The 16,606-nt window shown below is 33.7% G+C and overlaps 6 protein-coding genes across 6 annotated transcripts; 4 read left to right on the forward strand and 2 right to left on the reverse strand. All coding sequences in view use genetic code 12, as the record gives it.

Moving 5' to 3' along the window:
* Positions 1-261: 261 nt before the first annotated feature.
* On the forward strand, positions 262-3,573 carry J8A68_005441 (uncharacterized protein; the record flags this gene model as incomplete). The annotated part of the gene is made up of 1 exon (XM_049409508.1): positions 262-3,573. One exon carries the CDS (start codon positions 262-264, stop codon positions 3,571-3,573), a length of 3,312 nt encoding a protein of 1,103 aa, XP_049261302.1.
* Positions 3,574-4,056: 483 nt separating this feature from the next.
* STE3 (Ste3p) lies at positions 4,057-5,277 on the forward strand (the record flags this gene model as incomplete). Its single annotated transcript, XM_049409509.1, has 1 exon — positions 4,057-5,277. The coding sequence occupies one exon, from the start codon at positions 4,057-4,059 to the stop codon at positions 5,275-5,277; it is 1,221 nt and encodes a 406-aa protein (XP_049261303.1).
* Positions 5,278-5,373: 96 nt separating this feature from the next.
* Positions 5,374-6,894, reverse strand: J8A68_005443 (glutamyl-tRNA(Gln) amidotransferase subunit; the record flags this gene model as incomplete). Its single annotated transcript, XM_049409510.1, has 1 exon — positions 5,374-6,894. The coding sequence occupies one exon, from the start codon at positions 6,892-6,894 to the stop codon at positions 5,374-5,376; it is 1,521 nt and encodes a 506-aa protein (XP_049261304.1).
* Positions 6,895-8,504: 1,610 nt separating this feature from the next.
* On the reverse strand, positions 8,505-9,115 carry RIB4 (lumazine synthase; the record flags this gene model as incomplete). The annotated part of the gene is made up of 2 exons (XM_049409511.1): positions 8,505-8,956; positions 9,073-9,115. The coding sequence occupies 2 exons, from the start codon at positions 9,113-9,115 to the stop codon at positions 8,505-8,507; spliced, it is 495 nt and encodes a 164-aa protein (XP_049261305.1).
* A 2,834-nt stretch (positions 9,116-11,949) lies between these two features.
* On the forward strand, positions 11,950-12,972 carry J8A68_005445 (uncharacterized protein; the record flags this gene model as incomplete). The annotated part of the gene is made up of 1 exon (XM_049409512.1): positions 11,950-12,972. The coding sequence occupies one exon, from the start codon at positions 11,950-11,952 to the stop codon at positions 12,970-12,972; it is 1,023 nt and encodes a 340-aa protein (XP_049261306.1).
* An 800-nt stretch (positions 12,973-13,772) lies between these two features.
* SSH1 (Ssh1p) lies at positions 13,773-15,344 on the forward strand (the record flags this gene model as incomplete). Its single annotated transcript, XM_049409513.1, has 2 exons — positions 13,773-13,782; positions 13,852-15,344. The coding sequence occupies 2 exons, from the start codon at positions 13,773-13,775 to the stop codon at positions 15,342-15,344; spliced, it is 1,503 nt and encodes a 500-aa protein (XP_049261307.1).
* Between the last annotated feature and the right edge of the window lie 1,262 nt (positions 15,345-16,606).

The following is a 16,606-nucleotide window of genomic DNA, read 5'->3' on the forward strand; positions in this document are numbered from 1 at the left end:
GTAACCCAATATCATATGGTAATTTAATCGTAATCAGTTGAATTGACGATTTTAACGGTAGTCACGTGCAATGCTCATCGGAATTTTTTTTTTTTTTTTCGTGTTTTCTTACTAACCAAAACTACACACGCACACGGGTCTGAAATATTTCAAAAGGAGAGAAAGAAAAAATTCACATTGATTGATCTCTTCTTCTTCTCTCTTCTTCTTCTTCTTCTTCTTCTTCAATATACAAAGACTTAGTTGTAGTTTGTCTTCACAATGGACGTCCAATTTCTTACTTCTTTAGAAGAAACATTAAGACAAACTTTAGTTCCAGATTCAGCTGTAATTAAACAAGCTTCCAACAAATTACAGAAGGAATTCTATACTAATCCGTTAGCTTTACCAGCATTATTCAATATCTTACAACATGCTCAAGATGATGAAATTAAACAATTAGCATCTGTTGAAGCTAGAAAATTGGTTTTAACTAATTGGGAAAGCATGGATGCATCTTTAAAGCCTGCTATCAGAGACTCCTTATTAAACAGTACCTTCCAACAACCAAATAGACGTATTAGAAACTCAACTGCTCGTTTAGTATCTGCAATTGGTGAAATTGACTTGGAAAAGGGAGAATGGCCAACCCTTTTATCTACCTTAAATGAAGCTATTCAAGGAAGTGATGTTCAAGTTAAGGAAGTTGGTGTTTTCACTTTATTCACATTGTTAGAAACTCAAAATCCTGCCTTGATTCCTCATATTGATAACTTCTTAACTTTATTTGGAGCATTATTAAGAGACCCAAGCTCTAAAGAAGTTAGAGTCAATTCTGTCTTAGCTTTGGATGTCATTTCCCAATTCCTTGAAGAAGATTCTGAAGTTAGTCCAGTTTTATGTGAAAAATTCAAAGCTACTGTTCCTGGTATGGTTGAAGTCTTAAAGGAAGTTATTTCTGAAGATGATACTGAACTGGCCAAACAAGTCTTTAACGTTTTCAACAGTTTGATTTTCTTAGATACTAAATTAATTGGTGATCAATTGGTTGGCTTAATTCAATTGATTGCTGAAATGGTCACCAATACCCAATTAGATGAAGAATATAGAGCTTTTGGTTTACAATTTTTGATTTCTTGTGTTTCTTTAAGAAAATCCAAGGTTTCTTCCAACAAATTAGGTCCTCAAATCACTTTGGTTGCTTTAAAGATTGCCTCTGAAGAAATTGATGTTCAAGAAGAATTAGAAACCGAAGAAGAAGAAAATGAAAATGAAGAAAATGAACCATCTACCTTGGCTTTAAGATTATTAGCTGTTTTATCAGGTGAATTACCTCCATCTCAAGTTATCAGTCCTATCTTTGAAGCTTTACCATCCTTGTTATCCTCTTCTAACCAATTCGAAAGAAGAGCTGGTTTATTAGCTGTCGGTGTCTCTTCCGCTGGTGCTCCAGACTACATTTCTAACCATATTCAAAAGATCATTCCAGGTATTATCAACGGTTTAAAGGATTCTGAAATGATTGTCAGAGTCGCCGCATTAAGAGCATTATCACAATTGACTTCCGAACTTCAAGATATTGTTGCTGAATACCACGAAGAATTATTGCCATTGATCATTGACATTATTGACTCAGCTTCTTCTGTCAAGGCTTATAAATATGCTTGTTACGCCTTGGATGGTCTTATTGAATTTATGAGCCATGATGCTATGGGTAAATACATTGAACCTTTGATGAACAAATTATCTCATATGTTACAACAAGCTCATTCTTCTTCTTTGAAATCCGCTGTTGTTTCTGCTATTGGTTCTACCGCCTTCGCTGCTGGTAAAGCTTTCACTCCATACTTTGATAATTCTGTTCAATTATTAGAACCATTCATTTCCAATGCTGCTGAAACTGAAGGTATGACTGAAGACGATATTGAATTAAGAGCATCTACTTTTGAAAACATTTCTACTATGGCAAGAGCTGTTGGTTCCGAATCTTTCTCGACTTATGCCAAGCCATTAGTTGAAGCTGCTTACAACTCTTTGAGTTCTGAACACTCAAGAATCAGAGAATCTGGTTTTGCCTTCATTTCTAACATGGCCAAGGTTTACGGTGCTGAATTTGCTGGTTTCTTAGGTCAAATTGTCCCACAAATCCTTAAATGTTTGGAACAAAGTGAATTCACTTTTGATGTTGAAGAAGTTGACGAAGAAGATGAAGAAAACTTGGATAACGCTCTCAAAGTCCACACTGGTATCACTATCGAAAAGGAAATTGCTTCTGTCGCATTAGGTGAATTAGCTATTGGTACTGGTAAAGAATTCGCTCCTTATGTTGAAGCTTCTGTTAAATCTTTAGCTGATCAAATTGAAAACTCTTATGGTATGAGAGAAGCCGCTATGAACTGTTTATTCAAGATCGCTAAGGCTATGTTTGTTGCTTCTTATGGTGAAGGTTTCAAGGCTCCAAAGGGTGTTCCTCAACAATCTTATGTTGATGAATCAATCTTACAATTAATTCAACAAGTCAGAAACGTTGCTGTTCCACTTTTGGAAGAAGAATTCGAAATCTCAATGGTTGCTTGTATCTTAGATGGTATTGCTGAATCCCTTCACAAATTCGGTGCAATTGCCATCATGGACAATGCTAGTGAAACTGAAGCCTTGGAAAAATTGTGTGCTAGTTTGATGCTGATTTTGAATAAGGAACATCCATGTCAAGTTGAAGATGAAGATGGACCAGCTGATGAAGAAGATGCTTCTGAAACAGATGCTTTATTATATGAATCTGCATTAGAAGTCTTGATTAATTTGTCTCTTGCTTTAGAAGGTGATTTCGTCAAGATTTTCACTTCTTTCAAAGACCCAATTTTAGCTAATATCCGTAGTAAATCTAAATCTATCAGGGTTGGTTCAATTGGTGCTATTGCTGAAATCATTGGTGGAATAAAGGGTGCTAATCCATTTGCTGAAGAATTATTACAAATCTTCGTTGATAGAGTTGCTAATGATAAATCATTAGAAGTTAAAGGTAATGCTGCTTATGGTGTTGGTTTAATTATCGAACATAGTCCAGTTGATCTTTCTTCTGCCTATCCTCACATCTTACAATTATTATTCAATTTGTTATCCAAGGCCGATAAGAAGGCTGGTACTGATGATGAAGAAACCAAGGAAGTTGTGAATAGATCTTATGCCAATGCTTGTGGTTGTGTTGCCAGAATGGCCTTAAAGAACCAACAAGCTGTTCCATTAGAACATGTTCTTGGTCCATTATTAGATCACTTACCATTAAAGACTGGTATTGAAGAAAATACCCCAATTTTCGAATTGATTATTAACTTATACGAATCTGGTAATCAATTAATCATTAACCAAACTCCAAAGGTTGTTGAAGTGTTTGCTGCTGTTTTTGTTGCCGAAGCTGATAGAATCAAATTGGCCAATGAATCTACTTTAGGTAGAGAAGAAAACCTTGAAGCAATGAAACAATTCTCTAGTGAAGATTTGAAAAACAAGGTTATCCAATTGTTAAAATACTTGGATCAAAACTATAATGGTGTTGCTTCCGCCAATGAAGTCTTAAAGTCTGTCATTGCTTAAAGCAAAGATGTTTTTGGTTAACACCCTTATTTGTGCATTTTTTTTTCATACTACTTGTTAGTTCTACTTCTTTTTTTGTTCGTTTAATTATTCCTTCTTTTTATTTAATACAGTATATAGTCTCAATCTTTTTTAATTTAAAGTGTTTTGATATTGATTGACTGTTGTTTCGCCAATGTTCTCCTGGTAGTGTGGCGAGACGGTGGTAGTGGCTGGGTGGGCTAGGGAGTGGGGGGTCATTTGTTTTAGATTTTTTCCCTTAGAAAATTAAAACGGGAAATAAAATTTGGCTGCAAAATTTTCCTATTGCGGACTTGTAAGGACCTCCAAGAAATGTTGTTTTGTTGAACTACAGATTGTCATGACGTAGAGTCACTTTTTAACGCAACTTGCTATAAGAATGCTAAATGACACGGAGTTCATCAGATTCTCTTCTTTTGCTTCTCTTTCATCTAGTATAACCACTAGTTTTAAACTTCAGCTATGTTAGATTCAATTGCAAGCGGCGTTGCCGCAATGTGTTTCATTAGTTTCATCCTTCTTATTCCACCTTTCTTATGGCATTGCAGATGTAAAAATGTTCCTGTTATATGTTTATTGGTTTGGTTGATGTTTCTTGATCTCAATGGATTTATTAATGTGGTCATTTGGGGAGGTGACAATTTCTATCAGGCTTGGGATGGAAAAGGTTGGTGCGATGTGACTGCACTCTTAGAAGTAGGATCCAATGTAGGTAAGATTTGTGCTATTACAGCCTTGGCTTTGAACTTGTACATGATTTTATCCGCTAAGAATCCAGAATATACACAGAATACCAGTTGGAAAAAGTTGGTAATCGATTTATCTATTTGTCTAATTACTCCAATTTTCATTATGTCAACTAGTTTTATTGTTCAAATTTCAAGATATGATATTATTAAGTACCTGGGTTGTATGATGATTTTCCTGGAAACAGATGCAACAATTGGTTTACAATATATTTGGGGTGTTATTTGGAGTGTTCCGGCATTAATCTTATGTTCCTTAACATTAGTCACATTCTTCCAAAAGAGAAAAGATGCTAATGATATTCTTTTATGTACAAATTCTGGATTAAATTTGAAACGATTTGCCAGATTGTTGATTTTTTGTATTTTGGTAATTATTGCAATGGTGCCTATCGCTACCTATCACTTTTATCAAAAAGCCTCGGGAGAAGTCGCTAAGTTTGTTTGGAGTGAAGTTCACAGTTGGGCATGGGGATTGCCACTTTATTTGGATTATGGAATGCTCCCACTTTATAGCAGATTTATCAATTTTGCTTTATCTGTGATTACTTTCCTTTTATTTGGATTAGGGGCAGATGCAGTGGAGATGTATAGAGAAATCTTGGCAAAATGCTATATAAAACTTCCATCCAAAAATGTTAAAGAGAACGCTGTCGTTTATGAACCAAATGAAATGAAGACTTTAACAAATAAATCTAATTTCAGCGATAACAGTCCCCTTAGTAATGCACCAACCATGCATGAATTTGAGAGTAGGTATGCTAGTGTGTTGGCTGAGTTCGATATTGCTGAACTGCCGCAGGCTGGTCCTTCGTCTCCTCCAGGTGCCAAAAAAGTTGGCCTTCCTGCAGCCTATGATACTCAATTGCAAGAATTGATGCGTGATAGAGCAAAGTCTGGAGATTTCTCTTTTAAGTTCGAAGTTAGGCAAGTTTAGAGTTTTTATATGACCAATTTTTTATCATCTTAGATGCCGTTAAATGTTTTACTTAATTAAATATATTTACAATTTTATACTATACCTATGTACACTCTATTTTACATTGAGAAGCTCGTCAAATTTTGCTCTGAATTCGGTTGCGTGTATTTTTCCTTTGCTTGCTTTCATTGCAGACCCGACTAAGGCTTGAATTACTTTAGTATTACCTTGCCTTATCTTGTCAACGAAAGCAGGATTACTTTCAATTATATGCTCACATAACTCTGTCACTGCGTCATTTAACTCCTCAGCTGAAACTCCCTGTGGTTTTTCTAAATCAAGATCTTCGATTATTTCTTGTAATGGTTGTGCAGCACATTGTGGGTTCTTTATCAAATACTTTAATAATATTCTACCGGCCACTAACGATAATTGTCCGTCTGAGATAGCTTTTGTTATATCGAACAAGCGGTCTGAACTAATTATATCAACATCAAAATTAACCTGAGACTTTGCAAATGAAGCAAATAGCTCTTGGAATATCCAATTGTTAGCTGATTTCGATGTTTGCTTCAATTCCTCAGTGAATCTATGAAAGAATTTGTAATAGTATTCTAAAATTGGAGGAGAATTTAAAAGGAATTTAGAGAGGTCTAACGATAATTGATATGGTTCGTTTGTTAATTTTTCAAGAACTTTATCTGGTAAATCGGGTAGACTCTCTTTGATCTCTTTAGAAATGTTCTTACTTAATCTGATTGCTTCCAATTCTGAATCTGGAACATATCTATAATCCAATGCGTCTTCCTTTGTACGTAACGTTCTTGTCTTTCTACCGTCCCAACCCCTTGTTTCCTGTACAAGTTGATTACCTTTTTCAAGTTCGCTGATTTGTCTATTATATTCATATTGTAATGCATTGACTATGTCACTAGTATTTCCCAAATTCTTAATCTCTGCTCTTGGATGGTCGTTCACATTTATATTCGCATCAACTCTAATTGCCCCAGTTTCTAAATCACCACTACAGATTCCCAAATAACTTACTAATAATTGATATTTCTTTACAAAAGAATGTACTTGTTTGATATCTTCGAAATCAGGTTTGGTCACAACCTCAATTAATGGGGTATTACTTCTATTTAAATCAATGGTTATCTTATCATCGAAATTAACAGTCTTTCCAGTATCTTGTTCTATTTGTAATTGTTCAATACGAATTGTTTTGCTAGTTTTGACATTATCAAATTTGGGATCCAATACAATCTGTCCATTCTTGGCTACTGGATGATAATGTTGAGTAATCTGATATCCTAAAGGTTGATCAGGATAGAAATAATGCTTACGATCAAACGTGGAAAATTCTTGTATATCACAATCAAATACAACAGCTGCCTTCAATGCTAGATAAAGTGCCTCAGGGTTAAGTTTCGGTTGTGAGCCAGGTAACCCGACATCAAAATAACTAATCTTGGTGTTTGGTGGAGCATTGAAACTTGTTTCTGAAAGTGAGAACAACTTATGCTTGGTTTTAAGTTGAGTATGGATCTCTAAACCACATTTGAATTTGTAGTTTGGGTCATATTTGAACTTCTTGTAATGTCGTATCGAGGTACTGAATCTTCTTGTTAACATTTTTATACACAAGAACTATTCTTCCTTCAATTCAATTTCCCTATCTGGTTTATACCTTGTATATTTTATATATTATTTCAGATGAGCTTCCGAAAACCATGGATTTGATATTAACCTTAAGCTGAAACTGAAAAAAAAAAGATTGACAACCGAAAAATTAAAATCAAATAGTCGCAATGTTTTACAAACCTCCTTTTACTAAGGACCTTTCAACGAAAACTGCCTAAAAAATAGCTCACAGTATTACCATTTAAATTGTATGTTATTGGGGCAAAAAATAATGCCTTCAGCCAGATTCGAACTGACGATCTCCTCATTACTAGTGAGGTGCCTTACCAACTTGGCCATAAAGGCTTCAAAATAAGCGACCTCGGTGAGGGTCGAACTCACGATCTTGAGATTAACAGTCTCACGCCTTAACCAGCTTGGCCACGAAGTCTTGCTTGCGAAATTTGGATTTTTTCTTTTTTACAGATTAAATTTTTTAGCGCCCTAATTGGGAAATTTTTGACGGAATTTTCAACCTAAAGTAGAAATTTGTGTCGGAGTTTTGTTGAGTCATGTGATATGCACATGATATGCAGGCGACTCGCACGTGCAAAAAGTCTCAAGTTTCAAAATTCAATGTCCTCTAACAGCATTAAAATCTTTGAATGAAAGTGTTTTCTATTATCTATATGCTTTTCTAAAGTATAACATAGGTTTAAGAAGAGTCTATTGGGTTTGATCCTGTTAAAATGAGTTGATTTTATCCGTTAAATATTGTTCATTATTGGTGTAAAATTCACAATAAATTTTGTTCTCAGTTTAAATGAATTCAAGGAGAATACTATGGAACTACATTCAACTAATATAATTTATTAGGGAATTGGAACTATGAATAATAACAATACAGAATAAGACATATTTTCAAAGCAGACTCTGGTAGGGACTCTCAAGGGTCATAAACTATAAGACTAACGTGGAAAACTAGAGTCAAAAAATTTGCAGCCAATTTAACATCGTCTTTTTTTATACATTACTGCTCACATATTAAATGATTCATACATGCAGTAGAGAAAGAACGGAAACACAAGCGACAGTTGCTAGGTAAATGTAAATGCTAGACCCTGTGTTTTTGGTTTATTAGCTCAGTTGAAATATTCCGCGGTCACAATGTTCACTTTGCTGCAAAAAAAAACATTTACTAATTCCACAGATGGGTATGGTGATACAAGTAGTCCATCGATCGAAAGGAATCAGCTTCCATGGGGCGGGCGAGCAGGTTTGAAGGATTCAGATGCGGGATAATTACAATTCCTTGAGATTGAGACATATGCCTTGTTGCTTGTATTCTCTAGCTCTGAATACTCTCATTGGAAGGATTCAGCAATACAAAAGAGAATATACAACGAAACGATTATTAAGAGCAACGCTTTGAAGAAAATAACCCAAAATCATTTGCGAGATTGGCTGCAACCTTCAATGCTTACAAAAACAAAAAGTTTGTTACCACAAGCATAGGCATGGTTAGAGGTTGAGATATCCCGACATACAAGAAATTACCAAAATGGCATATCTATTAACAGTTTCTTAAAAGTCAATACTCATCGAAAAAATCAAAAAACAACTTAATTAAACTTTGTTGCCATTTCCACAGCAGCCGCACCCCAATCTTCACCATGATTATGCATCTTTCCAGGAATCAAACCAGCTCTAGCTTCAGCTTGTTCTTCAGTAAGACAAGTCAAAACCCCAAAGATTACAGGTATACCCAATTCAAAATTCAACTTCATTAATTGATGAGTAGTTGAATCACAAATATATTCGAAATGCATGGTTGATCCTTTGATCAAGACTCCAATTGGAATGACTGCATCTAATGGTTTCCCAGCTCTTTTTTGTTTTTCAGCAAATAATTTAGATCCATAAGGTAATTCAAAAGATCCGGGGACGGTTTCTATGATGATGTTTTCTGGTTTGACGTTTAATTCGGTCAATCTTTTGACGGCACCTTTGACTAATGCATCAATGATCTTTGAATTCCATCTGGCATGAATAATACCGATTCTTAAGTTGGAACCTATGGAAAATGATGTATGTTAGTATTGGTTTCATAAACAACAAAAGTAGAATCAGATTTCAGGAATAGCCTTGTCGAATCTTTATTCTTTGTGAGGCTTGTTCAGGGTTACGTACCATCGTATTGTTGGTCTAATTCTCCTAATCCTTTGACAGCCATGTTTTCTTATATTATAAATAGGTTTTTGGGTTGAGATATTTCAGAAGTGCTAGTGGTACAATTCTAATATATAATTCAAGTCAAGCGTTGTTATACTAAAGCAAGAATCTGTTCAATTGATCCCCATTCTATCATTTCTCGACGATGTTCTCGCAAGGGCTGGAGGAGAAAGAAAAAATGGGAGCAATGTTACCCGGAGCACAGATTGAAAAATTTGAAAAATTCTTCAAGTGATAATTACTAAAAAAATTTTCAATTCTATGTGACATGTTCCTTTGCATAACTCCTTTAGTTAGATAAATGCAACCTAGAAGCTTTATACAGAATGTATGTTATAATTTCAACCTCAATGAAGGCATATTACACAACGTTGTGATATGAAACGGAAAAATTGTTGTGGGTTGTTGATCTTTTTATAAGGATGATTATGTTTAATTCTTATAATAATTAAATGATTATTTGTACATGTATTTATAAAATAGTCTTTCACCCCTATCTGAATATAAAAAAGAAGATTACCATGATAATTCTCCGGCAAAAAGCAAGCACTTTCAGCTTACTAACAAAAGAATAATAAAGTAGATGATGACCATTGAATAAATCCATTTGTCTGTAGTCTTTTATCTTAGGATTTGAACTTAACAAATTTGTAAGGAGGCATATTAGTCTTTGGCTTGTATCATTAATTAAGCATTTTTAAGAGGTTTCCATCGCAGATTTATAATAAGTGTAAAGTAAACCACTATAAACTAGTTTTCCCCGTCATCTGTGAGGAACTATAGCGATATTGTGATACTAGGGCTTACATGGAGTTGACGAGTGAAACTTACGTTGTACCTATTACAAATCTGAATTGGAAGCTTCTTACTACCTGCTAATGATTTTCTAATATATCTGTCGATTGATCAGTGGACGTTTTTATCCAAATGTTACCCACACAGCACATTTCTACTTCCCTGTTGAACAATGGGATTTGATACAATTAAATAACTATCCAATTCTCACTTAAGTTTAAGCTAATTTCGGGGTTTATAGTACCACTTAAGTTGTCTACGAATACTATGACGACACCGAGAGTGTAGGCAGATCATTAGACAGAGCATTCACAATGTTCTGTTTGTTCGCTCGGTGTCTCAATAATGCTAAAAGTAATAGGCGATCAAGGTCTGGAAAATGAAGGCATCGGAGCTTTTACGTCAGTTTGAGAAATCGCTCCTGGCTAATGTTTATTCCGGGTTCGGGTTTGTAGGATCTGAAATGTGTATGGATAATGTATATTCCGCGACCGGATTTCCAGGATGATACAAAGAGAAAGCATGGCCCCTAAATATGCATATTATCAGGAAGGAACACCCAATAATCCCTTATCGAACAGACAACATAACCAATAGGTCCCCGTTATTTTTTTCGGCTTGAACCCAACAATCAAGAGGTTGCAATTGTAATCATCAGGCGTTTGGGACCACAAAATTTATTTTTTCTTTCTTTTTTGATATTTTCCAGATCCCCACTGTAGCATTTATGTGAGTGGTGTGTTAATCTACTCAATGGAAGTTTTGTACAACCATGAATTCCTACCTACCATAAGTACATGCTGAAATAGTATGGTATAAATATTGGCTTTGTAATGCTTTATTAAAATAGAAGAATTGAGCACGATAGAAATTTGCAATCAACTTGATTTGTTGATGCAATTAAAATTTTATGACATATTTCTTTATGTGTGATCTAAATCTTTGTTCAAATAGACCTAGAATTGAACAAAGAGAGGGAAGGTCATTAATTCGTTTTATTCGTTACTACGGAGTAATTATTAAGCACTGTACAATTCACCCACAAAAATAATGAAATAGTGAATTAATAGGGAAGGAGGGGAGAGGATAAATTCCACGCGATTTAATATGTTTTTTTTTTTGATTTGATTGACGGGATGGGGTGGGGTGTGGTAGTAGTGAATAAATTGACGTATGGCGTAAACTCGCGTGTTTTTCTCTGCGTGTGTGTGCTTTTTTTTCCTCCTATTCGATTTAACCTTAGCTTGAATGAAGTAGATATTGGTAACATGTTAAGTTGGCTTAGATGATTGTTAAAAGGTTCCTGTCATACGATTCTGATAATTTATTGTGATGGTCATCGATTGAAAGTTAGTGACATGAATTTATTAAAATAAATAAAAATTAAAAAATAAAATTTATTTTTTGCCTTTATTCTTCTACTTCTCTTATCTTGAAATGTTTATTTTTCCATTTGTCCCAATATTATATTACTAGTACAACGATATAATATGAAATGTGGTTCTTCTTGTTACAAGTATAAAAGCAAACTTAAAATTCTAAATTTTGTTACATTAAAATTTCATTCTTCTAATTTTCGAGATTATCAACCAACACAGTTTTCCAATTTGATATATAAATATCTATAAATCTTTCTTTATCAAAAGGAGCAAGAGATTTCAATTTTGTTTTTTTAATTTGATTTCCGTATCTACAGTTTTTTTTTTTAATAGAAAATTTAAACGTCACATTGCAACCCCCATTTTAATACGAACACGCACCCACACCACTACCCTTACGATTTTACCATCATTCAATCTCAATTCCTATTAACAACACGAACAGCAACTACCAAAAAAATATTATACCCAACAGAAAAACAATACAAGATAGCATTGCAACATACTACTTAAGTAAGAAAAAATATATAAAACTAGAAGGGGATTTTTTTTTTGATTAATAATGTCAATAAATCCTGTTTCTTTTATTAACAATAATACTGTTAGACGCAACATTAATAATAATAGTAACAATAGCAATAATAATAATAACCAACTGCAAATGAATTCATTAAAGACCAAATCAGGTGAACGAACTAAATCAGCACCTAACAACAGAACCAGATATGATAACTATGATACAACTTCAAGTATCTTATCAGATTATGAAGAAATGGATTTCGTTGATATTGAACAGTCACTGTACGTGTTATTTAATCCAGTTAGATCAATACAAACGAGAAACACGTCAGATATACTATCGTTAACAAACACTGCTACTCACACTTATTCTTCAGATCTGGAGCTTGAGGAGGGAGATGAGGAGGAAGGAGAAGATAAAGAAGAGGAACATACAGAAATTAAGGGCCAAGAGGAAGAAAATGATGAAGAAGAAGAAGAAGAAGAAGAAACAGAATTAAGTGACTCGAAATATCACGAAAATGATGTAGCTGATATCTTTTATAGTGCACGACTGGATCATTTATCAAATAAAATTAATAGTTGGTATAATTCGAATAATAATGCATTAATTCATTCTCATTTATTGATGAATGAAGATGTAGCTAGTTGGAATTTAGATGAAACTGTTATGTCTGGATCATCAACAACAGCAAGATCAAGTACAAGATTAATGATAATTACTGAAGATGAAGCTCTGAAAGTATTATTGAAACAATTTTATGGTGATGAATTATTTCAATATTTAAATAAAGAAGAAATTGCTAAAGTAAAGAAATTTCATAAATTAATTGATATTAAAGATTATCTATTAGATAAAGATCAAGAATCAAATCAAACTTCATTATTAAGTCAATTAATTTATAAAGTATTAATGTTAAATAATAATAATAAGAATGAAACTTCCATAAGTTCATCTTTTCAAGAATATACAAAAGTAAATTATCCAAGATGTGCAGCTGCTGGGACAACCGATTATATCAATTATTTACACAGAATACCGCCTAGTGAAAACATAGCCACTGTGGCGCCAGAAATTTCTGCTGATCCTATGGCATTCTCAGAAACCACAAATTCTTCAGTAATAATGTGTGGAGGATACGGGTCTTGGAATGACGTTAATTAAAAGCTACAACTGGTTTGTCATAAAAAAGGGGTTTTGTTTTTTGTTTTTTGTCTTTTGTTTTTACTTTGTTTGTGATTGCTTTCCAATGGAGTTCATTGCTTTGGGAGTTAGAATAGGGTCTTTGGGTTTATTTTTAGAAATTATACACACAATGGTTGCTTAATTTTTTTTTGTTGCGTGGTTTTGTTTTATCTGTGATGAAATATCATGGCAACTGTTGCAAAACGGAGTTGGGAGGACATTTTGGCTTTTACATAAGGTACATTATGCTAATGTTTTTTTTTTTTGATGGTTTTTAAGGGTTTTGAGATTTGCATCCTTTGTTAATATTATTATGTTGGATAATGTGCGGTGGTTGCAAATATCTTGTGTCATTTTTTGGTTTTTCTAGTTTATACGAATCTTTTATAAAGTTAATAAATTCAATTGCATTTCATTTCATTTTTTATTTGTAGTAAAATCTTGATGCTTTTTGTAGTAATTCATATACTCATACCCAAACTTGTTTTCGTTAGGTCTCTACATCATAAGAACACTAATGAAAGCGCGTATACGATGAGGGGGGAAGTAATTGGAACGGCTCTATTTATCTAATTTAGCCAGCAAACGACCTTTGTTCGTTAACTAAATTTTTTTTTTTCGTCGTTGAATATTCGTACTGTTCATTGTGTGAAATTTTCGACTCAAGTGCAGTTGAAAAAAAAATGTGACTTTCAAAGATTTGAACGAACTCTCCTCCCCAAACGAAACAATTCCCGTTTAATCTTTATATAACTTAACCTTACTATACATAATATAATATGGGTGGATGTATGTACATTCTAATATCGGCATTCGTCTTTAATTGTTTTCAGAAATACTAACAAATTTTCAATCTAGTCCGTCTTCTTGACTTGGTCAAATTCTTCTTGCCAATTTTACCAGAAGTTGAATTACCTATTGAGAAAATTGCATTTGATGAAAGAATCGTATATACCGTCGGTAGTGCTGTCATTTTCCTTTTCGGTCAATTACCAATCTTTGGATTAAAATCCAATGCACAATTCTATATCAATGATCCTTTCTATAGTGTTAGATCCATCGTTGGTATGGAAAAAGGTACCCTTTTAGAGTTGGGTTTATTACCTGTGGTAACTGGTGCCTTTATCTGGCAACTTGCTGCTGGTTTGAGATTAATCAATGTCAATTTGGGTTTAAGATATGATCGTGAATTATTCCAAACTGGTCAAAAATTAACTGCTTTCATTTTGGCTATTTGTTATACTATTGAACTTATTTCTTCTGGATATTATGATAATGCTATTCGTGGATATGATCCATTAAATGATTCAACACCATTTGGTACTTATGCTTTAATTTTCACTCAAGTTGCCGGTTGGTCTTGGTTTACTACTTTATTGGTTGAAATTTTCGATAAAGGTTATGGTTTTGGTTCTGGTGCATTATGTTTCTTAGCTTTACAAAACGCCACCAATTTCATTGCTGATGTTTTAGGTCTTGAAGTTATCCCAATTATTAACTCCAATAAAACTGAAAGTTTAGGTGCTTTAGTTAATTTAATTAGAAACTTTAAATTATTCAGTCCAAAACAAACTGCAACTACTATTTGGCATGCATTCACTCGTGTTCAATTACCAAATTTAACTCAATTCTACATTGCTGTCTTATCAATTGCTGTTTTCATTGGATTACAAAACTTCCGTATCGAAATTCCAATTAGATCAACCAAAGTCAGAGGTATGAACAATGTTTTCCCAATCAAATTATTATACACTGGTGGATTACCAGTCTTATTTGCATTCACTGTTTTAATGAATATTCAAATGTTTGCTTATTCCTTCACTAGTTTATTATCTAAATTAGGAGCTCCAGAGTTCTTGATTCCAATTTTAGCCAAATATGAAACCTCCCCAACTTCAAACAACTTAGTTTTGACATCAGGTATCTTTTCCTATTTCACCAGTTCAACCTCCTTGGTCCAATCATTATTAGCTCCAATCAGAACCGTTGTCTACTCCGCCTCAATCATCTTCTTAGCCGTCTGGTTCGCAAACAAGTGGAGTTATGTGTCTGGTTCTGCTCCAAAGGATATCTCCAAACAATTCAAGGATCAAGGTATTTCTATTTCAGGAAAAAGAGATGTCTCAGTCACTAAAGAATTAGCCAGAGTTATCCCAGTTGCTTCTGTCAGTGGTGCATTCTTATTAGCTGCCACTTGTTGTCTTGGTGAATTCTTGGGTGGATTAGGAAAAGGTGTTGCTGCTACTATTGGGGTTTCGTCTGCTTTTGGAGTTTTGGAAGAATTTATGATTGAATATCAACAAAGTGGTGGTTCGCAATTCACGAATGCCCTTTCTGGATTACAACAATAGATAAAGACCTTTGATTGATTCTTGTTGTCATATATTGCTTTTGGCTCTGTTTATTCTTATTATTATTGTAGCATACATCAGGTCAATAATATATGAAAATAGATTTATAGGCAGTTTTAAGTCATTTTTAAATAATCAAAAAAAAAAATATACCAAACCATTGTTTTATTATTGATTGATTTTTAGTATAGTATAGTGTATGTTGCGTAACATATAAGTTTGTAATTAATAAATAAAGAACACTAACCAATATCTCTCAAATTGATGTGCTTATTCCTTCTTTCTCCTTCGTTCCAAATTGTTGCCAAAAAAAGTCCAAAAAAAAGAATAGTGACTCCGACGCGGTTCGAACGCGTGCATCTTTACGATAGTAGAACTTGAGTCTACCGCCTTAACCACTCGGCCACAGAGCCCCTTTTTTTGTTTTGAAAATTCAGGTTCTTTGTGACCGAGATTTTTAAATCACGTGATCATTTTGGTTTTTGCACAAGAACTTTCGTTAGAAGATGTTTCAGTTCTTTGAATTATATCAGACAATGAATATCGAACATTTCTATATGATTATATGTCTTCCAATAGAGTCTTTGAAAATTTTGTTGACTTTTAAGGCATTTTTCTTTTTTCAAATTTTTGGAAGATTTTCTGGAGAAATCATTTTGTTTTGGTTCTATTTGGTTGCAAAAAAGCATCGTATAAACAGAATGCTAACACAATTAAGAACCATCCCATTCTATGATCAAATGTTGTTAATAATCCTATGCTTAGATCAATGGAGGAATATTTAATCACATCGTTCGCCATTTAACAAAACGATTAAAGGTGAAGCTTTAAGCTTTTGAACTTGTAGATTGTATATGTAAAAATAAAAAATAACTTGTGTATCAAATGCAATTTACGATAGCATTTCAAATGTGCCTTCTCCTTTTAGTATGAGGTCTCTTAAGCTGATAGCATATATACTGACAAGATAACCTCTACTTGTGAAATATCAGGTACAAAATATTCAAAGCTTTTAAAGAAAATATGAAAAATAGAGGGCAATTTGGTTGTAAAAAAAAAATGCTGCAAAACATTTTGTTTTACTCATTGACAATTGGGACATCTTCTGCGAATGAAAATGAACTCATGAACAATCGCAGATATTCCTAAAGATCCTCCAACTAGACTGACGGGAATGGTCATGAACGTGAGGTTTGTAAATTCCTTGGCATTGAGATGTGGAATTGTCTACATCTGACTTCAACCAGATTACCATTTGGAGC

Source organism: Hemisphaericaspora subhashii (genome assembly GCF_019202705.1).
Source record: "Hemisphaericaspora subhashii strain CBS 10753 chromosome Unknown scaffold19, whole genome shotgun sequence".
Classification (NCBI taxonomy): Eukaryota; Fungi; Ascomycota; class Pichiomycetes; order Serinales; family Debaryomycetaceae; genus Hemisphaericaspora; species Hemisphaericaspora subhashii.